General features: G+C 41.8%; 1 protein-coding gene across 7 annotated transcripts in view; it reads right to left on the reverse strand.

Annotated features, from left to right (window-relative positions):
* Positions 1–3,914: 3,914 nt before the first annotated feature.
* Positions 3,915–23,846, reverse strand: part of LOC139536351 (glutamate receptor-interacting protein 2-like) — a 351,360-nt gene continuing 331,428 nt past the window's right edge. For all 7 annotated transcript variants that reach the window (XM_071336818.1, XM_071336817.1, XM_071336816.1 and 4 more), the window contains exons 21-24: positions 23,349–23,466; positions 16,616–16,963; positions 14,521–14,667; positions 3,915–10,554 (exon numbers count right to left, since the gene is read on the reverse strand). In XM_071336818.1, the coding sequence (XP_071192919.1) occupies positions 10,330–10,554; positions 14,521–14,667; positions 16,616–16,963; positions 23,349–23,466 (838 nt within the window). In that variant the 3' untranslated portion in view covers positions 3,915–10,329. The remainder of the gene's footprint in view (positions 10,555–14,520; positions 14,668–16,615; positions 16,964–23,348; positions 23,467–23,846) is intronic.

Here is a 23,846-nt window from a genome sequence, read left to right on the forward strand (position 1 = left end):
AACTTTGTGAGGGGAAAATAAAAATATGTTTAAAAAAATGTATTGTTAATCATTTATTTGATATATACTGTATATACAGTACAAAAAACACAGAAATACCTTCTTTACAGAAGTATGCAAACCCTTTGCTATGAGACTCGAAATTGAGCTCAGGTTCATCCTGTTTCCATTGATCATCCTTGAGATGTCTGGACAACTTGATTGGAGTCCACCTGTGGTAAATTCAATTGACTGGACATGATTTGGAAAGCCACATACCTCTCTATATAAGGTCCCACAGTTGACAGTGCATGCCAGAGAAAAAAACCAAGCCATGAGGTTGAAGGAGCTCTGTGGAGATGAGAGAACCTTCACAAAGGACAACCATCTCTGTAGCACTCCACCAATCAGGCCTTTATAGTAGAGTGGCCAGACAGAAGCCACTTTTCAGTAAAAGGCCCATGGCAGCCCACTTGGAGTTTGCCAAAAGAAACAAGATACTTACGGGTCTGATGAAACCAAGATTGAACTCTTTGGCCTGAATGCCAAGCATCATATCTGGAGGAAACCTGGCACCATCCGGTGAAGCATGGTGGTGGCAGCATCATGCTGGTAGGATGTTTTTCAGTGGCAGGGACTGGAAGACTAGTCAGGATCGCGGGAAAGATGAATGGAGCAAAGTACAGAGAGGTCCTTGATGAAAGCCTGCTCCAGAGCACTCAGGACCTCGAACTGGGGCGAAGCTTCACCTTCAATCAGGACAACGACCCTAAGCACAAAGCCAAGACAACACAGCAGTGGCTTCGGGAGAAGTCTCTTTATGTCCTTGAGTGAACCAGCCAAAGCCCGGACTTGAACCTGATCAAACATCTCTGGAGAGACCTGAAAATAGCTGCGCAGCGACGCTCCCCATCCAACCGGACAGAACTTGAGAGGATCTGCAGAGAAGAATGGGAGAAACTCCCCAAATACAGGTGTGCCAAGCTTGTAGCGTCATACAAAAAAAGACTCAAGGCTGTAATCGCTGCCAAAAGGTGCTTCAACAAAGTACTGAGTAAAGGGTCTGAATACTTATGTAAATGTTATATTTCAGGTTTTATTTATTTATACATTTGTTTTTGCTTTGTCATTATGGGGTATTGTGTGTAGATTGATGAGGGGAAAAAACAATTCAATCAATTTTAAAGTAAGGCTGTAACGTAACAAAATGTGGAGAAAGTCAAGGGGTCTGAATACTTTCCGAATGCACTATACAATTGGCTTGAATTCTGTTTCAGCCAATCAGCACCCAGGACCCAAACTACCCGGTTTAAATTAGTATTTCATATGAGAAGCCTGATGATCTTACACATTGAAACAAATGTCTTAACACACGGAGACAAAAGTTGATCAAACTCCTTTACACCATGTACACCATGAACGACCAGCTTTACTGACACATAAAAACCCAACTCTCAAACACTCATATGAGATTCCATTTGCCATAATACACATTTTTTTTGCCTCAGTATGTTAAATACAGGTGATATTTCTTTAGCAGACTATGGGGGAGGGGGATCGATGAACGCTGTTTATTTTGGCTGCTAATGGATATGTATTCCAGATACCCAAGGACACTTACACAGTAACACATGACATGGTAAATATAAACATCAGAATACTAAAAGCAAAACTGCATTACAACAGAGGTGCATGGTTCCCATTTTGTTGTTGTTACTAAATCAACAATACATAGGGACAAACAACAACAACGATAACTTCCAAGTACACCCTTACGTCCCTTCCACCAGGCAACAGCCCCTGACACTCTATTTCACTACGTGTAGCTTTACAGTTGCTGCAGACTTGGACGTTGTTTTTCTGCAGACAGAAGAGGTTAGGGGCAGAGGCAGCAGTAGATCAGTGAAAACAAGAATATGGGCAGATGAAGCCTCTTGATAAAAGATGTCACACACTGATCTGGGCTCGTATTCACCATGAGTCTCGGAGCAGGAGTGTTGATCAAGGACCAGGTCCCCTCTGTCCATAATCTTATTTATTAGAACCTAGAATGTGAAACTGATCCTATATCAACACTCCTACTCTGTGTGAACACAAGCACTGATCCCTGGCTGGCGAGAACTGTTAGCCCTGGGGAAGACAGTCCATCCTTAAAATAACTGCAAGTTATTTCTTTAAGTAAGGTTAAGTTAAGTTTTCCATTCTGTGTCTGCCAGAATTCTCCAGATATAGCTTTTTATGGCAGAGAATATCTTCTTGGAAAGATTTGGCATTTGTGATCTTGTCTTAATACAACTCAGATGTTCTAACTTCCTCTCGCTCTCTCTCTCTCGCTCTCTCTCTCCCTTTCCCTCCCCTCAAAATGTGGTCTCTAGCTCATGTGACTGGGTTGGCTGGTTGCTTTCCTATGACTGGGTGAAAAACAGGAAGTGTGTGACAGTTTAATTCTGATCTACTCTGCTCTGTCCAGACCTGCTTCTGCTGAAGACACAGAACTGCTGTGTGCACCATTTAAGACCAGCTAGCATGCCAGGCAGAGAGCTGTTCATTAGGCACCAAATGTTAGAAAACAGACTGAAAAAGGGTGGGACTACCTTTACTTGTCCAATAAGAAACAATTTGTGTGTTGAAAAGCATTTTGCTAGGTTTTGCTACCTTTTGGACTAAGGACTAGGACCCTGCAGTTTGCATCACGCAGGCCGGCCAGAAGGCTAGGACAGCAGGCTAGGACAGAAGGCTAGGACAGAAGGCTAGACAGAAGTCTAGGACAGCAGGCTAGACAGAAGGCTAGGACAGAAGTCTAGGACAGCAGGCTAGACAGAAGGCTAGGACAGAAGGCTAGGACAGAAGGCTAGGACAGAAGGTTAGGACAGAAGGCTAGGACAGCAGGCTAGACAGAAGGCTAGGACAGAAGGCTAGGACAGCAGGCTAGGAAAGCAGGTTAGGACAGCAGGCTAGGACAGAAGGCTAGGACAGAAGGCTAGACAGAAGTCTAGGACAGCAGGCTAGACAGAAGGCTAGGACAGAAGGCTAGGACAGAAGGCTAGGACAGAAGGTTAGGACAGAAGGTTAGGACAGAAGGCTAGACAGAAGGCTAGGACAGCAGGCTAGGACAGAAGGCTAGGACAGCAGGTTAGGACAGCAGGCTAGGACAGCAGGTTAGGACAGAAGGCTAGGACAGCAGGCTAGGACAGCAGGCTAGGACAGCAGGCTAGGACAGCAGGCTAGGACAGCAGACTAGACAGCAGGCTAGACAGCAGGCTAGGACAGCAGGCTAGGAAAGCAGGCTAGGACAGCAGGCTAGGACAGCAGGCTAGGACAGCAGGCTAGACAGCAGGTTAGGACAGCAGGTTAGGACAGCAGGCTAGGACAGCAGGCTAGGACAGCAGGCTAGGACAGCAGGCTAGGACAGCAGGCTAGACAGCAGGTTAGGACAGCAGGTTAGGACAGCAAACTAGGACAGGCAGAGAGAAACAGTACTGGTGCTCTAACTGTTAATCTTATAAATCAAGCCATTTTCAAAAATATTTAGATAATGATGCCCTAAATCAATTTGAAGTGTGTGTGTGTGTGTGTGTGTACCATTATGTAAACCATTATTACCTCTACACTACAGGTTTCAAGCAGTTGAGAACATAGTTTACCTCTGCACAACTTGGACAGGTTTCAAGTCATTAAGCAAAGAGGGATAAACAAATAATGAAACTTCCTTCCTCCCCCACTTAAACATACTAGTACAACAGCAGAGTGTGTGTGTGTGTGTGTGTGTGTGCGTGCGTGCGTGCGTGCGTGCGTGCGTGCGTGCGTGCGTGCGTGCGTGCGTGCGTTAGGGATAATGTAAATTCCTTATCAACAACAACATTTCATGTTAATAAATCTGGTGCTTCCTCTTTTGGTTGCAATAAACACATTTAAAGAACTACATGAATCCCCTATGACACAAACATGTAGCAAAAACATGTCCTTGTTTATTATTCACTCTTTTTCTCTTCAAGGTGTAGCAGTACAGTATTTTCCTCATAAAAAATCTCAATAACCATAGGCCTCTTTTTTTATTGTGCTCCGATCCATCGAGGGAGAAAATATAATATAAACATACTATAGAGAGAATAGAACATTAACATTACACATAAAAAAAAAATGAAGAGTTTCATTCCAAAACGCTATATATCTATTTTCAGAAATGTTGGTAAATTAGCGTTTATTGTTAAAATAAATATTGAAAGAGATTGGTGTGTTTTTCTCACTACCTAATCGTGGCATGTGGTTGTTCAGTGACAGACATGTATTTGTTTATAGTCTATCACTTGATGGTTTCATTTTCAGAGAGATGTAATCATGATTTTTGTTGCAAAATGCTACATATCCAGTTTCACACGGTCAAATGTAACAAATGACACACATTTTTTATGAAGAAATGTATAAATTATGCATTTGTTGACATCAATATACAGTATATATATATTTTTTAAACAAATAATTGAACACAGTAATATGAGATATTTATGTAAAACATTTACATTTGTCATTTAGCAGCTGCTCTTATCCAGTGCATTTTTGTTACGATAGCTCGGTGAGACGACCACATATCACAGTCAAATATACAGGAAAGGGAACAATCTATTCAGGCTAAACAATGGATATATAGTGTTTGGCAATGAAACAAATAATACAAATCATATACATCTAAAAACGTTTAATAAATAAAAAATTGAGAACAGTAATATTTTACAGACACATGAAGGTACCCACAAGCAATCACTTCTGATGAAAAACACAATTTCTTGGGGGGGTGGATATTGGATTTTGGAAATAAACTCTTCAAATACACACTGTCATTGCATACATCAATTTGACCTTTGAAATGCATAGGGATGATTACATGTAAAATGCCTGAAAAGCTTGTTAAACTCTAACCTTAAGAAACCCTTCTTATTTTTTGCCACTTCATATTGCGTTGTCTTCAATCTCAACATTTTATCATTTGTACATGAAGATACCTAAGGTACATGTAACACTCGTTGCTATGCGATTGAAATTAATTGATAATTTCCCCCCGTTTACAAATTGGTCTTCTTGATTTATGAATACAGGCCCAGCATTATGAAACTGCCTTTAACATTGGCCTTCCATTACCAGGGATAGATTTTTGTGGAGTTACATAAAAGCTACAGAGAGAGAGAGGAGAGTGGGAGAGAGTGGAAGAGAGAGAGAGAGTGGAAGAGAGTGGAAGAGAGAGAGAGAGAGAGAGTGGAAGAGAGAGAGAGAGAGAGAGAGAGAGAGAGAGAGAGAGAGAGAGAGAGAGAGAGAGAGAGAGAGAGAGAGAGAGAGAGAGAGAGAGAAGAGTGGGAGAGAGAGAGAGACAGAGAGAAAGAGAAAGAGGGAGAGAGAGAGAGAGACATGAGAGTGGGAGAGAAAGAACCTATGACATTTCAAATGTGAGTGTAACGTTTAATGTTTTTTTTATTGTTTATTTCACATTTGTTTACTTTCTATTTCACTTGCTTTGGCAATGTAAACATATGTTTCCCATGCCAATAAAACCCCTTAATTGGAATTGAGTTGAATTGAGAGAGAGAGAGAGAGAGAAGGTGAAAGACAGAGAGAGAGAGAGAGAGGGTATGTGAAATTATGAGAAAGGAAAGAGACACATAAGAAAGGGAAGGAGAGAGAGAGAGAGAAAGGAGAAAAAGAAACGGTCTATAATTCTGTGGTCAGGGCCAGTTCCGTGGGCAATAATACAAGCCTGAACAGAGACGGTGATTGTTCCTATGAGAATTCTCTAAAAGTTTGTGGAACAATGAGTGCTTTCTACTTCATAGACCCAACTGGTGCTTTCCAACACAGGGTATAAACGGGACTCTGGATATGTGTCCCAAATGGCACCCTATGGGCCCTGGTCAACAGTAGTGCACTACCCTATGGGCCCTGGTCAACAGTAGTGCACTACCCTATGGGCCCTGGTCAACAGTAGTGTACTACACTATGGGCCCTGGTCAACAGTAGTGCACTACCCTATGGGCCCTGGTCAACAGTAGTGCACTATCCTTTGGGCCCTGGTCAACAGTAGTGCACTACGTAGGGAAGGGTGCCATTTGGAACGTATCCTGGGGCAGGGAAAACATTTGGAGTAATCCTCAGATAATTACAAGTAAAAAGTGTTTTGGCAAGGGGTTTGCTGCTCTGGGGACCAAGAAAATAGCTTCAAAAATAGATTTTTTTAAAGAGAAGGCAGGAATTTTCTTGACCACATGAGAGATAAAGGGCTAATAATAGTCCTAAATATACTCTTTTATCAATAACAAGCTAGTGGAGGCAGACGTTTTCTCACTTGCAAACATGTTTTCTGAGAACTCTTAAAGAGACGGCCATGCTTGTTTACTTGTCGACTACTCATTGATACGTAATAGACTCCGATGAGATAATACAGCTTATTGTTTGCCTGGAAAGAAACTAAGTTGTGGCTTTTCTAATTTTTCCAAACATCTTTACGCTTGCCTGGCTTTAGTAACTGGCATTGGTAACTGGCATTGGTAACTGGCATTGGTAACTGGCATTGGTAACTGGCATAGGTAACTGGCATAGGTAACTGGCATTGCTAGCTAGACATGCTAGAAGGTGCATGTTATTTTATCTTTCTTGACCACATTGTAAGCAGTGTACTGAAACTGTTTTTTGAGAACCTAAAAAAGTAACGAAACACAGAGAGGAATGTTACTAATTTGTTCCAGGATCTATTTGTCCTTTCTTGATCCAACTCCTACAGTCATTGTTTGGCGTGACGACCACAGTTTATTATTTTTTAAAGACATCACAAACAGAACTGGTACCAGGCTAGAACGTTACCGGTGAGAGAAACTGAAGGACGTTGCTGAGTTCCAGTCAAAGACGAAACTCATTGTCAGCCAAGAAACCCAAAGACCTCGTCTTCAGTCCTTTATTTCTACCTAGTGGTTGACTAAACATGTCATATCAAGTTTGTACCAAAGTATATCTAATCTAGTTGCTGATATGATGCAGTACTGATAGGAACTCTTTTGGGACGGCCAAATCTTTTGGGAGACTGGATGAATACTGTGTAAAAAGGAGCATACCAGATCACCAATGTAAAGATTTGAGAATGGTAAATATCGTTGCAATCGAGAGTGTGTAAGACCCTGCATTCATTACCTTTCTACAGTATAATGACGACGGCACTGTACTGTAATTCATTTAAAAATCCTTCAATTCTCTGTTTATTTCTACCATTAAATGTTGTTGTTTTTTTACAGAGAGAGAGAGAGCTCTGATCTCTTGTCCCTGGGTAGTGATTAATGAGTGTTCACTGTCATTCGACCTTAATATCAAATCAAGCAGAAGGATTCCTCGCATACCAGAGAGGGAAGGATTATATGTGACCGATCCTTTACCAGCCATGTTTCATAACTAATATTCATAGTAGTTATTGATTATATGGGTTAATAATAGGTGGACTAAGCAGATATGTTGTTATCCTCAGGTTCGTGGTCAGAAGAAAACTAGCTGGACTTTTTTCGTTGTCTGTTGTAAAACGTTTTTGAAAACGTTTTCTGTTGTAAAAACTTTTTGAAAATGTTTTCTGTTGTAAAAACGTTTTTGAAAATGTTATCTGTTGTAAAAACGTTTTGAAAATGTTTTCTGTTGTAAAAACGTCTTTGAAAATGTTTTCTGTTGTAAAACATTTTGAAATGTTTTCTGTTGTGTGTCCTAATGAAAACCAAGACTTTGCTGCCATTGGTCATTAGTACATTAGTACAATGGCACATAGTTTATTAATACCAAGAACACTATTCAATCTGTATCGCAGAAATTCAGCGTTGTAGAAAGACTGGAATGTAAAGGCAATGTTTCCACAGTAGTAGTGTTCCCACATATGTCGGCTCAATCAGAAGAGGACTGGCCACCCCTCATAGCCTGGTTCCTCTCTAGGTTTCTTCCTAGGTTTTGGCCTTTCTAGGGAGTTTTTCCTAGCCACCGTGCTTCTACACCTGCATTGCTTGCTGTTTGGGGTTTTAGGCTGGGTTTCTGTACAGCACTTTGTGACATCAGCTGATGTAAGAAGGGCTTTATAAATACATTTGATTGATTGATTGAATCGGAAATCACCTTTAAATTACTAGCACAGAATCTGTAACGCTTCATGGATACAGCTTGAATAGAGCCCCAAATCTATTAACAGAGAGGTTTTTACTTCAGGTTGACCTGGGGGTCAAATGAAAGCAGGCCTCAGTGTCCTCTGTGGTACTTCAGGTTGAAGTGGGGATCAACTGAAAGCAGGCCTCAGTGTCCTCTGTGGTACTTCAGGTTGACCTGGGGGTCAACTGAAAGCAGACATCAGTGACCTCTGTGCTTTAACGTCTTAACAGCAAGGCTAAAAAGGCTGGGAGCTGGACACTGTGCTGGAAGAGGGTTTGGTGCTGCTATATTATGCCCAGGTTTAACTGTGAGTCTAAAATAGCCCCAGCCATTTTCCATCACGGGAAACATTTGCAATATTTGGCCGGTAGAGGTGGGGGAGTGGCAGCTTGGCTTTAGTTTAGTTCAGAGAGGATGATATGTGCCCTCCAATTCCAATATGGCACATGGGTTTAGATGCTACATGGTGCCAGGACAGAGGGGTAGAGGCATAGATGAATAGGGGGGTAGATGCATAGAGGGGTAGATGGATAGAGGGATAGAGGGGCAGAGGAACAGAGGGACAGAGGTGTAGAGGGATAGAGGGGTAGAGGGATAGATGAATAGAGGGGTAGATGGATAGAGGGATAGAGGGGCAGAGGGACAGAGGGGTAGATGAACAGAGGAATAGATGAACAGAGGGATAGAGGGGTAGATGAACAGAGGGATAGAGGGGTAGATGAACAGAGGGATAGATGAACAGAGGGATAGAGGGATAGAGGGGTAGATGAACCGAGGGAGTGGACAGAAAGGAGGACAAACTAAAGAATACATCAGCAGGATAAACAAAGACAACTCATTGGAATACTATTATGTCTCAGATTGTTGCTTGAGGGCATCCGTAAATCCGATTGGCCAAAACGTTGAAATATGAAAGCGCATCAATCAATACACACAAATAAAAAAGGATTGCAGTGTAAATACTCATCCGACCACTGACTGACCACAATATGTCCATATAAAAGTCTTTGCTGAAGGACCAAACACTTCAGTTTTATTTTCCCCATCAGCCCCCCTATAGCAGCAGGCTTCTGCATTGTCCTCCTTCACCATTTGTCAACAGTGTGTGTGTGTGTGTGTGTGTGTGTGTGTGTGTGTGTGTGTGTGTGTGTGTGTGTGTGTGTGTGTGTGTGTGTGTGTGTGTGTGTGTGTGTGTGTGTGTGTGTGTGTGTGTGTGTGTGTGTGTTCATAAGCTTCCGCTTTTTGAAGATTCAAACAAACAAAAGCAGTCTCAGAATAGGTCACAGGTCAACTGTTACTTAATTTTTTTTTTTATATATAAGGGGTTGACATAATGACAACACAGGAAACACGAGACTTGGGGTAAAAAGGAATCTGTAAAAACATCTTCACATTGTTTTTTTTTACCGTGTTTGATAGGGCTGAAGACAGAGTTCTGTGAGTCTGTACGGTGTAGCTGTTGGTACAAGTCCAGCCACCACGGGTAGTGTCTGTGGTTCCGTGTCAGTTGAACACCTGGTCACAGGTCCAGCGATGTACGTAGTAAACACGTCAACTTTGTATGTGCACCTTTAATTTTTATCATTATAGTAGTGTCACAGGTCTGTGATGCTGGTCTGTGGTTCAGTGTGTTTGTAATTACAGGTCTGTGATGCTGGTCTGTGGTTCTGTCTCTGTGTGTCTCTAGTTACAGGTCTGTGGTTACAGGTCCTTAGTTATAGGTCTGTGGTTACAGGTCTGTGGTTACAGGTCTATAGTTACATGTCTGCAGTTATAGGTCTGTGGTTACCGGTCTGTGGTTACCGGTCTGTGGTTACAGGTCTGTAGTTACCGGTCTGTAGTTACAGGTCTGTAGTTACCGGTCTGTGGTTACAGGTCTGTAGTTACCGGTCTGTGGTTACAGGTCTGTGGTTACAGGTCTGTAGTTACCGGTCTGTAGTTTGTCTGTACTGCGTGTCTGTAATCACAGGTCCATGGCTCTGGTTGTAGTGGTGGTCTCAGCTGTTGGACTGCAGTGCAGAAGTCAGTAGTCCTTAGTCCTAGTCTGTGGTTCTGTGTGTCTGTACTGCGTGTCTGTAATTACAGGTCCATGGCTCTGGTTGTAATTGGTGGTCTCAGCTGTTGGACTGCAGTGCAGAAGTCAGTAGTCCTTAGTCCTGGTCTGTGGTTCTGTGTGTCTGTACTGCGTGTCTGTAATCACAGGTCCATGGCTCTGGTTGTAGTGGTGGTATAGTGGTGTTGTTCCCTACTGTTGGACTGCAGTGCAGAGATGAGAAGGCCTTGGTCCTGGTCCAGACAGTCTTGGTGCAGTTGCTGGGCCAGAGGGTTCCTGCTGATCACCAGCTCCAGCTTGTCCCCAGCCTCGGTGATCAGGGGCACAGCCAAGCAGCAGTCAAAGTCTCTGGTACGCACATGGTTCACCTACAGCACCAGGGGAAGTGGATATTAATTAGCCTCCTATTCAGTAATTCATTAGACTCTTATTCAGTAATTCATTAGACTCTTATTCAGTAATTCATTAGCCTCATATTCAGTAATTCATTAGACTCTTATTCAGTAATTCATTAGACTCTTATTCAGGTAATTCATTAGCCTCATATTCAGTAATTCATTAGACTCTTATTCAGTAATTCATTAGACTCTTATTCAGTAATTCATTAGACTCTTATTCAGTAATTCATTAGACTCTTATTCAGTAATTCATTAGACTCTTATTCAGTAATTCATTAGACTCTTATTCAGTAATTCATTAGACTCTTATTCAGTAATTCATTAGACTCTTATTCAGCAATTCATTAGACTCTTATTCAGTAATTCATTAGACTCTTATTCAGTAATTCATTACTCTTATTCAGTAATTCATTTGACTCTTATTCAGTAATTCATTTGACTCTTATTCAGTAATTTATTCGACTCTTATTCAGTAATTCATTCGACTCTTATTCAGTAATTCATTCGACTCTTATTCAGTAATTCATTCGACTCTTATTCAGTAATTCATTAGACTCTTACTGAGTAATTAATTAGCCTCCTATTCAGTAATTCATTAGCCTCATATTCAGTAATTAATTAGCCTCCTATTCAGTAATTCATTAGACTCATATTCAGTAATTAATTAGCCTCCTATTCAGTAATTCATTAGACTCTTATTCAGTAATTCATTAGACTCTTATTCAGGTAATTCATTAGCCTCATATTCAGTAATTCATTAGACTCTTATTCAGTAATTCATTAGACTCTTATTCAGTAATTCATTAGACTCTTATTCAGTAATTCATTAGACTCTTATTCAGTAATTCATTAGACTCTTATTCAGTAATTCATTAGACTCTTATTCAGTAATTCATTAGACTCTTATTCAGTAATTCATTAGACTCTTATTCAGCAATTCATTAGACTCTTATTCAGTAATTCATTAGACTCTTATTCAGTAATTCATTACTCTTATTCAGTAATTCATTTGACTCTTATTCAGTAATTCATTTGACTCTTATTCAGTAATTTATTCGACTCTTATTCAGTAATTCATTCGACTCTTATTCAGTAATTCATTCGACTCTTATTCAGTAATTCATTCGACTCTTATTCAGTAATTCATTCGACTCTTATTCAGTAATTCATTAGACTCTTATTGAGTAATTAATTAGACTCTTATTGAGTAATTAATTAGCCTCCTATTCAGTAATTCATTAGCCTCATATTCAGTAATTAATTAGCCTCATATTCAGTAATTAATTAGCCTCCTATTCAGTAATTAATTAGCCTCCTATTCAGTAATTCATTAGACTCATATTCAGTAATTCATTAGACTCTTATTCAGTAATTCATTAGACTCTTATTCAGTAATTCATTAGACTCTTATTCAGCAATTCCTTAGACTCTTATTCAGTAATTCATTACTCTTATTCAGTAATTCATTTGACTCTTATTCAGTAATTCATTTGACTCTTATTCAGTAATTCATTTGACTCTTATTCAGTAATTTATTCGACTCTTATTCAGTAATTCATTCGACTCTTATTCAGTAATTCATTCGACTCTTATTCAGTAATTCATTCGACTCTTATTCAGTAATTCATTAGACTCTTATTCAGTAATTCATTAGACTCTTATTGAGTAATTAATTAGCCTCCTATTCAGTAATTCATTAGCCTCATATTCAGTAATTAATTAGCCTCCTATTCAGTAATTCATTAGACTCATATTCAGTAATTAATTAGCCTCCTATTCAGTAATTCATTAGACTCATATTCAGTAATTCATTAGACTCATATTCAGTACATAGTTGATTACAGCACAATTTCCTAAAAACGGTGGATGGTATGGCAAGTATTGAATCATGAAACTTGGGAGTCAAGACTATAAATTCAATCAAAAGTCAAAGTCCCTTGTACGCATGTGGTTCACCAACCCCTAAAATAGAGTCATTTTGCAGACTTTAGCAGACAAAGTGACTTACAGAACTGTTGACATTTACAATGACACATTCACATGTCCCAAATAATGGGAAGACATGCAGATTAATTTATTATTTGACACTGTCGGTAGAATTTTGGAGTTTGGACAGTATGGAATTTGTCACAATGTGGGTGGCATTCTGACTTATAGATATACACGTGCAACTCTGAATATTGCCTTAATCAGTCAATGATTTCAGTAGGATGATTTGTGTGAGTTAGGATTCAGACCTATGTGCATGTTGAAGCAGTTGTTTATTAATGTGTTGCACAATCCTCACTACAACAGGGATACTAAATGGAGGGTGTCAAATAGACATACATACGCCATCCCATATTAAGAAGTTGTCCGATTCCAGCCACAATATGGACACCTCTTCTATTACTGTAGATTACGCACAGACAGATCCCATTCTAAACCATAAAACTCTGTAACCAAGGACTGATTTCTAGGAATAAACTCCACAAACACCGTAGTCAATAGCAACATAGCAACAGCACTGTTAAATCCTGCTTTATAACCACATCAGTGTGCGCTGATTTTATTCTGGTTCACACTATATGGGCCCAAACCGAACCAAACTGAGCCAAGCCGTGCTGTACTGCTCTGGCCTGGTTACACAACCACCATGGCAGCTGGACAACCAGGCTGGAAGGACAATGTGAAAGGAAAATATCAGAGCAAGCACAGTACAGCTTGGGTTGGCCGTATAGTGAGAATCAGGCTCGGAAGACAGCTAGATAACTGAGAGCTGGAATTAGGAGCAACTGGCATATGTGCTGGGTGTGCATATTGAACTTTTTTTAAATCTTGGCCGAGTCCGTACACGTTGAATGTGAGTTTTTATAGTAAGTAGTTCTTGGTTTCTTTATTTACCTTCAATAAGTGGACTTTATTATACTGAGGCTTTGGCTTAATCAGAAATATTCCCATTGTCCTATTCTGGTCTTAAAATGTACTTCCATTTTTCTTCTGTCTCATGGGTATGAAAGGTTGAAATAGATACTGTACTTCTTCTGGTCTAAAAATGTCTTCCTATTTTTCTTTTCTTCTGTCTCGTGGGTATGAAAGGGAAGATATAATAATAATTGTACTGTATTCCCACCAGTGGGGTTGCTATTGCCATTTCCCAGTGGTCTCAACCCAACCTGTCCCTCCATGTTTTCTCTGTTAATACGTTGATCATTTATTAACTTGCCAGCGGTCTGTATTGAGAGCCAGCTTATGTACAGCTGGCAAGGGAAGAGGGAGGCAGGGGGGGGAGGGGGGGGGGGGGGAGAAGGAGAGAGGGGTGGATAGGGAGTCAGGGGGGGAGAGAGGGGGGGGGAGAACTTCTGTGAGTGTAATGTTTACTGTTCTGTTCATTTTTATTGTTTATTTCACTTTTGTATATTCTCTTGCTTTGGCAATGTTAACATATGTTTCCCATGCCAGTAAAGCCCCTTGAATTTAATTGAATTGAGAGAGAGAGAGAGAGAGAGAGGGTGGGTGGGTGGGTGTTACTCGCCAGGCTAGCTGAAGAAAATCCCAGTGAAATAAAACAGACACATGATTATTAGATACTAACACTGCTAGTGCCATGCTGTGTGTGTGTCTGTGTATCTGTGTCTGTATCTGTGTGTAATAATATATATATACAATTTAGCAGACGCTTTTATCCATCTGTCTGTCTGTCTGTCTGTCTGTCTGTCTGTCTGTCTGTCTGTCTGTCTGTCTGTCTGTCTGTCTGTCTGTCTGTGTCTGTCTGTGTCTGTCTGTCTGTCTGTCTGTCTGTCTGTCTGTCTGTCTGTCTGTCTGTCTGTCTGTCTGTCTGTCTGTCTGTACAGTATGGTGGGTAGGTAAAGGCTGATGGGTAGTTACATGCTGATGGGTAGGTAAAGGCTGATGGGTAGGTACAGGCTGATGGGTAGTTACAGACGCAGTAGGCACCTGTAGGATCCTGTCATATGGTTTCAGGCCTGCACGGTCTGCCGGGCCCTCGGGACGGATCATGTTGACGTAAACACCTTTCTCTAGGAACCCGTCAGATACGCTGAAGCCGAAGTCATCGCTCTCTGGATCCTTCATCACCGTCACCTGGGGAATACAACCCGATAGTTTAGTGCTGCAAACACATACAGTAGCTTCAACACACACATAACTGGACAAAGCTGAACACAGCTGGATATAGCTGGACATATCTGGATATAGCTGGATATAGCTGGACATAGCTGGATATAGCTGGATATAGCTGGACATAGCTGGATATAGCTGGACACAGCTGGACATAGCTGGACATAGCTGGATATAGCTGGACATAGCTGGATATAGCTGGATATAGCTGGACATAGCTGGATATAGCTGGACATAGCTGGACATAGCTGGATATAGCTGGACATAGCTGGACATAGCTGGATATAGCTGGATATAGCTGGACATAGCTGGACATAGCTGGACATAGCTGGACATAGCTGGACATAACTGGACATAGCTGGATATAGCTGGATATAGCTGGACATAGCTGGACATAGCTGGATATAGCTGGATATAGCTGGACATAGCTGGATATAGCTGGACATAGCTGGATATAGCTGGATATAGCTGGACATAGCTGGATATAGCTGGACATAGCTGGACATAGGTGGACATAGGTGGATATAGGTGGATATAACTGGACATAGCTGGACACATAACTCATTTAACACGGTTAGTACTGCTCATATATCCTGCATCTTCACACATGGCTGCACAGCTTTGTGACATAATGGGGCCTTGGGATGGTTGAACATACACCTAAAATGCTAACTAAAGCCAATGACAGAGTAGGGTGGTTGCTATGGTTTTACCTTTACCTCTGAGGGCAGTGAAGCAGGTAAAGGCACTCTTATTCTGTGACTTGCAGTACTGTACAATAAGTGTATTCAGCATCACGATCTTCGCAAGTAAAACCTTCCTCAGAAAGAGCCACTATTGGCAAGACCAGTGCTATTGAGAAAACTAACTACAGCAAACAGGTTGGTGTGACAGTGAAGAGCAGGGTGCACAAGCCAATCAATACATTAGTGTTGTTAGTCAATCATGTATGTATTAATATATTATTGATTACTGTGGTCTGTTACTGTACACTGTCTAGACCCCAACAGGAAGGAACAACAGCATATGGTGGAGTCAAGTCATAAACGTCAAGTCAGTTAGGTTCCCGTGGTGGAGAGCTCTTTAACCCTGTTTCTGGAGAGCTGCCCTCCTGTAGGTTTTATCTCCAACCCTGTTCCTGGATCGCTACCCTCCTGTAGGTTTTAACTCCAACCCTGTTCCTGGATCGCTACCCTCCTCTAGGTTTTAACTCCAACCCTGTTCCTGGATCGCTACCCTCCTGTAGGTTTTAACGCCAATCCTGTTCCTGGATCGCTACCCTCCTGTAGGTTTTAACTCCAACCCTGTTCCTGGATCGCTACCCTCCAGTAGGTTTTATCTCCAACCCTGTTCCTGGAGAGCTGCCCTCCTGTAGGTTTTATCTCCAACCCTGTTCCTGGATAGCTACCCTCCTGAGCAAGGCAGTTAACCCACGGTTCCCGTAGTCACTGACTAGGTATCCCCATTTCCCTTTCCCTTTCCCTTCTGTAGGTTTTAACGCCAACCCTGTTCCTGGATCGCTACCCTCCTGTAGGTTTTAACTCCAATCCTGTTCCTGGATCGCTACCCTCCTGTAGGTTTTAACTCCAACCCTGTTCCTGGAGAACTGCCCTCCTGTAGGTTTTAACTCCAACCCTGTTCCTGGATAGCTACCCTCCTGAGCAAGGCAGTTAACCCACGGTTCCCGTAGTCACTGACTAGGTATCCCCATTCCTGTAGGTTTTAACTCCAACCCTGTTCCTGGAGAGCTGCCCTCTTGTAGGTTTACACTCCAACGCCAGTCGATTCAGATAATCAACCAGATAATTATAAGAATCAAGTGCGCTTGATTAGGGTTGGAGTGAAATACTACGGTACGGCAGCTCTCCAGGAACAGGGTTGGAGAGCCCTGCATGGTGGGTACATTAGTCACCTTGTGTAGCTCAAGAGGGGTCGGGGACAGGATCTCCTGCATCTCCTCCTTGATTCTGCGGGACTCCCAGGTCTTCTCAGACACCCGGAGTGTGTTCTTGGCCTTGGCCTCATGATGCAACTGAGTCCTGGCCTCGTGGTGCAGGAGCTGGGCCTCCGGGGGTAGATGGGCCTCCTGGTGGAGGTGGACCTCCTGGTGCAGGTGGGTCTTGGCATCGTGGTGCAGGAGGGAGCTCCTCCGTAGAGGGCTGACGCGGGGCTGGCTGACAGGGTCCCCAGGGTGGGAGACGGCATGGGACCTGTTACCATCCACCCCAATACTGATGGCACTGCCCGTCATGATGGATGCCTATAGAGAGAAAGTAGAGTAGAGTACAGAGTAGAGCATAGTAGAGTAGAGTACATAGTAAAGCAGAGTAGAGTACATAGTAGAATACAGTACAGAGTAGAGGAGAGTACAGAGTAGAGTAGAGCAGAGCATAGTATAGTAGAGCGTAGAGTAGAGCATAGAAAAGTGGGGTAGATTAGAGAGTAGAGTACAGAGTAGAGTAGAGCAGAGCATATTAGAGTAGAGTAGAGCAGAGAAGAGTATAGCATAGAGTAGAGTAGAGTACAGAGTAGAGCAGAGCATATTAGAGAAGAGTAGAGTAAAGCATAGTAGAGTAGAGTAGAGTATAGAGTAGTGTAGAGTAGATCATAGTATATTAGAGTACAGAGTAGAGTAGAGCATAGTAGAGTAGAGCATAGAGTCGAGTACAGAGTAGAGCAGAGTAGAGTAGAGCAGAGCATATTAGAGTAGAGTAGAGCAGAGAAGAAAATAGTATACAGAGAAGAGTAGAGTACAGAGTAGAGTAGAGCATAGTAGAGTAGAGTACAGAGCATAGTAGAGAAGAGTACAGAGCAGAGAAGAGTAGAGTACACAGTAGAGTAGAGTACATAGACATAGTAGAGTGCAGAGTAGAGTAGAGCATAGAGTAGAGTAGAGCATAGTAGAGAAGAGTATAGAGCAGAGAAGAGTAGAGTACACCGTAGAGTAGAGTACATAGTAGAGTAGAGTATAGTAGGGTAGAATACACAGTAGAGGAGAGCATAGTAGAGTAGAGTACAGAGTAGAGTAGAGCATAGTATAGTTGAGTGCAGAGGAGAGTAGAGCATAGTAGGGTAGAATACAGAGTGGAGTAGAGCATAGTAGAGTAAAGTACAGAGTAGAGCAGATCATATTAGAGTAGAGTGGAGTATAGCATAGAGTAGAGTAGAGAGTAGAGTACAGCATAGTAGAGCGTAGAGTAGAGCATATTAGAGTATAGTAGAGCATAATAGAGTAGAGTAGAGTACAGAGAAGAGTAGAGCATAGCAGATCATAGCAACGTAGAGTAGATCAGAGTAGAGTAGAGTACAGAGCAGAGTAGAGTACAGAGTAGAGTAGAGTAGAGCATAGGGTAGAGCATAGCAGCGTATAGTACAGAGTAGAGTAGAACATAGGGTAGAGCATAGCAGAGTAGAGTACAGAGTAGAGCACAGTAGAGTAGAGTACAGAGTAGAGTAGAGTATAGTAGACTAGAGCATAGTAGAGAAGAGTACAGAGTAGAGTAGAGTACGGAATCGAGTAGAGCACAGTAGAGTAGCGCATAGTAGAGTAGAGCATAGTAGGGTAGAATACAGAGTAGAGTAGAGCATAGTAGGGTACAGAGTAGAGTACAGAGTAGAGTAGAGCATAGTAGAGTGGAGTATAGTACAGAGTAGAGTAGATCATAGAGTAGAGTACAGAGTAGAGCACAGCGTAGAGTAGAGCATAGTAGAGTAGAGTACAGAGAAGTGTAGAGCATAGCAGAGCAGAGCAAAGTAGAGTAGATCAGAGTAGAGTGGAGTACAGAGCAGAGTAGAGTACAGAGTAGAGTAGAGCACAGTAGAGTAGAGTACAGAGTAGAGCATAGGGTAGAGCATAGTAGAGTAGAGCATAGTAGAGTAGAGCATAGTAGGGTAGAATACAGCGTAGAGTAGAGCATAGTAGAGTAGAGCATAGTAGGGTAGAATACAGCGTAGAGTAGAGCATAGTAGAGTACAGATTAGAGTAGAGTGCAGATAGAGCATAGCAGAGTAGAGTACAGAATCGAGTAGAACACAGTAGGGTAGAATACAGAGTAGAGTAGAGCATAGAGTAGAGTAGAGCATAGTAGAGAAGAGTACAGAGCAGAGTAGAGTACAGAGCAGAGTAGAGTACAGAATCGAGCAGAACACAGTAGGTTAGAATACAGAGTAGAGTAGAGCATAGTAGGGTACAGAGTAGAGTACAGAGTAGAGTAGAGCATAGTAGAGTACAGAGTAGAGTACAGAGTAGAGTAGAGCATAGTAGAGTAGAGTACAGAGTAGAGCATAGAGTAGAGTACAGCGTAGAGTATTGCATAGTAGAGCACAGAGTAGAGTAGAGCATAGAGTAGAGTAGAGCATAGTAGAGTAGAGTACAGAGCAGAGTAGAATATAGTACATGGTAGAGTAGAGTAGAGCATAGTAGGGTAGAATACAGATTAGAGTAGATCATAGTAGAGTAAAGTACAGATTAGAGTAGAGCATAGTAGAGCGTATTAGAGTAGAGTAGAGCATAGAGTAGAGTACAGAGTAGAGTAGAGCATAGTATAGTACAGAGTAGAGTAGATCATTGTATGGTCGAATACAGAGTAGAGTAGCGCACAGAGTAGAGTAGAGCATAGTAGAGCATAGCAAAGTAGAGTAGATCAGAGTAGAGTAGAGAACAGTAGAGTAGAGTACAGAGTAGAGTAGAGTGTAGAGTAGAGCATAGTATAGTCGAGTAGAGCAGAGAACAGTAGAGTAGAGTACAACGTAGAGTGCAGAGAGTGTATAGCATAGAGTAGAGTACAGAGAGTGTATAGCATAGAGTAGAGTACAGAGTAGAGTAGAGCAGAGAGTAGAGCATAGTAGTAGAATACAGAGTAGAGCATAGTAGGGTGGAATACAGAGTAGAGTATAGTAGGGTAGAATATAGAGTAGAGTAGCGCACAGAGTAGAGTAGAGCATAGTAGAGTAGAGCATAGCAAAGTAGAGTAGATCAGAGTAGAGTAGAGAACAGTAGAGTAGAGTACAGAGTAGAGTAGAGTATAGAGTAGAGTAGAGCATAGTATAGTCGAGTAGAGCAGAGCAGAGAACAGTAGAGCATAGTATAGTACAGAGTAGAGTAGAGCATTGTATGGTCGAATACAGAGTAAGGTAGCGCACAGAGTAGAGTAGAGCATAGTAGAGTAGAGCATAGCAAAGTAGAGTAGATCAGAGTAGAGTAGAGAACAGTAGAGTAGAGTACAGAGTAGAGAGAGTATAGAGTAGAGTAGAGCATAGTATAGTCGAGTAGAGCAGAGAACAGTAGAGTGTAGTACAACGTAGAGTGCAGAGAGTGTATAGCATAGAGTAGAGTACAGAGTAGAGTAGAGCAGAGAGTAGAGCATAGTAGTAGAATACAGAGTAGAGCATAGTAGGGTGGAATACAGAGTAGAGTATAGTAGGGTAGAATATAGAGTAGAGTAGAGCATAGTCGAGTAGAGTACAGATTAGAGTAGAGCATAGTAGAGTAGAGCATAGTATGGTGGAATACAGAGTAGAGTACAGGGTAGAGTAGCGTACAGATTAGAGTAGAGCATAGTAGAGTAGAGCATAGTATGGTGGAATACAGAGTAGAGTACAGGGTAGAGTAGAGTACAGATTAGAGTAGAGCATAGTAGAGTAGAGTACAGGGTAGAGTAGAGCACAGATTAGAGTAGAGCATAGTAGAGTAGAGTACAGGGTAGAGTAGAGCATAGTGGAGTAGAGAATAGTAGAGCATAGAGCAGAGCATAGCAAAGTAGAGTAGAGCAGAGTAGAGTAGAGAACAGTAGAGTAGAGCAGAGAAGAGGTAGAGCAGAGAAGAGTAGAGGTAGAGCAGAGAAGAGTCGAAAAGCCAAGACACCCGGACCCCTTAAATAGCAATACATTTGATCACTCCTATGTCTTATAACACATAATAAAGTCATGTAAGTTCTGTAAGTTCTGTTTTCCACTGACATAAAAATAGAACACACTCCAGACAGAGACTCCAGTACCTGGCAAGGCAGCTACTGGAGGGGTTTCAGTACATTTATAATGGACTCCACAAAGTTCCTCAGGATGCTTCACAAATCACGCCTTATTGCCAATTTAGGGCACTACCAGGGTCCATAGGTCTCTGGTCAAGAGTAGTGTACTACATATTGAATAGGGTGTCATTTGGGAAGCATTCCCAGTCTGTAAATATATCATGTGTATGGGACCACTGGGAACTGTAGACTAACATGACGGAATAACATTATACTGGGAACTGTAGACTAACATGACGGAATAACATTATACTGGGAACTGTAGACTAACATGCCGGAATAACATTATACTGGGAACTGTAGACTAACATGCCGGAATAACATTATACTGGGAACTGTAGACTAACATGCCGGAATAACATTACACTGGGAACTGTAGACTAACATGCCGGAATAACATTATACTGGGAACTGTAGACTAACATGCCGGAATAACATTGTACTGGGAACTGTAGACTAACATGCCGGAATAACATTATACTGGGAACTGTAGACTAACATGCCGGAATAACATTACACTGGGAACTGTAGACTAACATGCCGGAATAACATTATACTGGGAACTGTAGACTAACATGCCGGAATAACATTATACTGGGAACTGTAGACTAACATGCCGGAATAACATTACACTGGGAACTGTAGACTAACATGCCGGAATAACATTATACTGGGAACTGTAGACTAACATGCCGGAATAACATTACACTGGGAACTGTAGACTAACATGCCGGAATAACATTATACTGGGAACTGTAGACTAACATGCCGGAATAACATTACACTGGGAACTGTAGACTAACATGCCGGAATAACATTACACTGGGAACTGTGGACTAACATGCCGGAATAACATTATACTGGGAACTGTAGACTAACATGCCGGAATAACATTACACTGGGAACTGTGGACTAACATGCTGGAATAACATTATACTGGGAACTGTAGACTAACATGACGGAATAACATTACACTGGGAACTGTAGACTAACATGACGGAATAACATTATACTGGGAACTGTAGACTAACATGCCGGAATAACATTGTACTGGGAACTGTAGACTAACATGCCGGAATAACATTATACTGGGAACTGTAGACTAACATGACGGAATAACATTATACTGGGAACTGTAGACTAACATGCCGGAATAACATTACACTGGGAACTGTAGACTAACATGCCGGAATAACATTATACTGGGAACTGTAGACTAACATGCCGGAATAACATTACACTGGGAACTGTAGACTAACATGCCGGAATAACATTACACTGGGAACTGTAGACTAACATGCCGGAATAACATTATACTGGGAACTGTAGACTAACATGCCGGAATAACATTATACTGGGAACTGTAGACTAACATGCCGGAATAACATTATACTGGGAACTGTAGACTAACATGCCGGAATAACATTACACTGGGAACTGTAGACTAACATGCCGGAATAACATTACACTGGGAACTGTGGACTAACATGCCGGAATAACATTATACTGGGAACTGTAGACTAACATGCCGGAATAACATTACACTGGGAACTGTGGACTAACATGCCGGAATAACATTATACTGGGAACTGTAGACTAACATGCCGGAATAACATTATACTGGGAACTGTAGACTAACATGCCGGAATAACATTATACTGGGAACTGTAGACGAACATGCCGGAATAACATTACACTACTTTAACGACCAAAGCAGTTTCCAGCTGGGGTCTGAAAATGCGAGCAGAAACTAAAAATTGTCGATGTCCACCTGTCTTTTTATTGACATCCTGTACAGAAACAGATCCAGGCTATATTTTTTATTATAAACTGGGTGGTCGAGCCCTGAATGCTGATTGGCTGACAGACATGGTATATCAGTTCGTATACCACAGGTAGGACAAAGCATTTATTTTTACTGCTTTAATTACATTGGTAACCAGTTTATAATAGCAATAACGTACCTTGGGAGTTTGTGGTATATGGCCAATATAACACGGCTAAGGGCTGTATCCAGGCACTACACGTCGCGCATAAGAAAAGCCCTTAGCCGTGGAATATTGGCCATATACCAAACCCCTTGGGCCTTATCGCTTAAATAGTTCCTGTGGTGTTCTGGCATTTTATTAGGATCCCCATTAGCTGTTGCAAAAGCAGCAGCTACCCTTCCTGGGGTCCACACAAAACATGAAACATGACATAATACAGAACATCAATAGACAAGAACAGCTCAAGGACAGAACTAGCATACATTGTTTGTTAGTATGCAGTCTTTCCATGAATGTCTCTATGTTACTGTGACCATGCTAGACCCAACACAACAGGACACCAGCAGCAGGAGTGGAATAACAAATAGACACCTGGGATGTTCAGTATGTGTGCCACTGTATTCCTGCAACTTCCTGTACTGTCAAATTCTGCTCTTTGGTCTTATTGGTTCACAGATAAACTTTTTCCCCTTTGGAATTGACATGGATCTAAGTATGCAGGACCTGTTCTTCACTTTTGTTCAGTCTCTTATCTTCCTTGTCAGGTGTGTGTCAGACTCCTCCGTTTTTAAAGGTTCAGGGGCACTTGATTGTCTTAATTGACCCTGGTCAGTTACTGTAGTAATACCTCTATCTCTCTGAGCAGCTCAGACTGTCCACAGGTCTCCAAGTCTTCCAGTGCCTGACACCAGAAACTGTCCTCGTGGTCTAGCGTGATGCCGTCACTATGAGGCTGGCTGGTGTATCTGTGACAACACAGGAAGGTGTTAAACGTTACATGTTAGACGAAGCAGTACGTACATTCGTGATGTCCTCACTGTGGAGCCGGCAGGGTGTATCTCAGTCAAGACAGGAAGGAAACAGAACACGTGTGACATGTTAGACGAAGTGGTCCTCATGGTTGAAGATGGCGCTGCGGTGGGTAGCTGCCATTTTACAGGCTCCTGACCAATTCTGATATTTTGTGGGGGGTTTTATGCTGATTTTAACTTTGTTTTTGTACATAATATTTAAGCCACAGCTTCTGGACATCAGAACAGCGATGACTAACCTCGATTTGGATGAAGATTTCTACTTCAACTGTCACGCTCGCTATCCTCAAACTCCCTGTCATAAATCAACCAAG

Source organism: Salvelinus alpinus, chromosome 12, assembly GCF_045679555.1.
Source record: "Salvelinus alpinus chromosome 12, SLU_Salpinus.1, whole genome shotgun sequence".
NCBI lineage: Eukaryota > Metazoa > Chordata > Actinopteri > Salmoniformes > Salmonidae > Salvelinus > Salvelinus alpinus.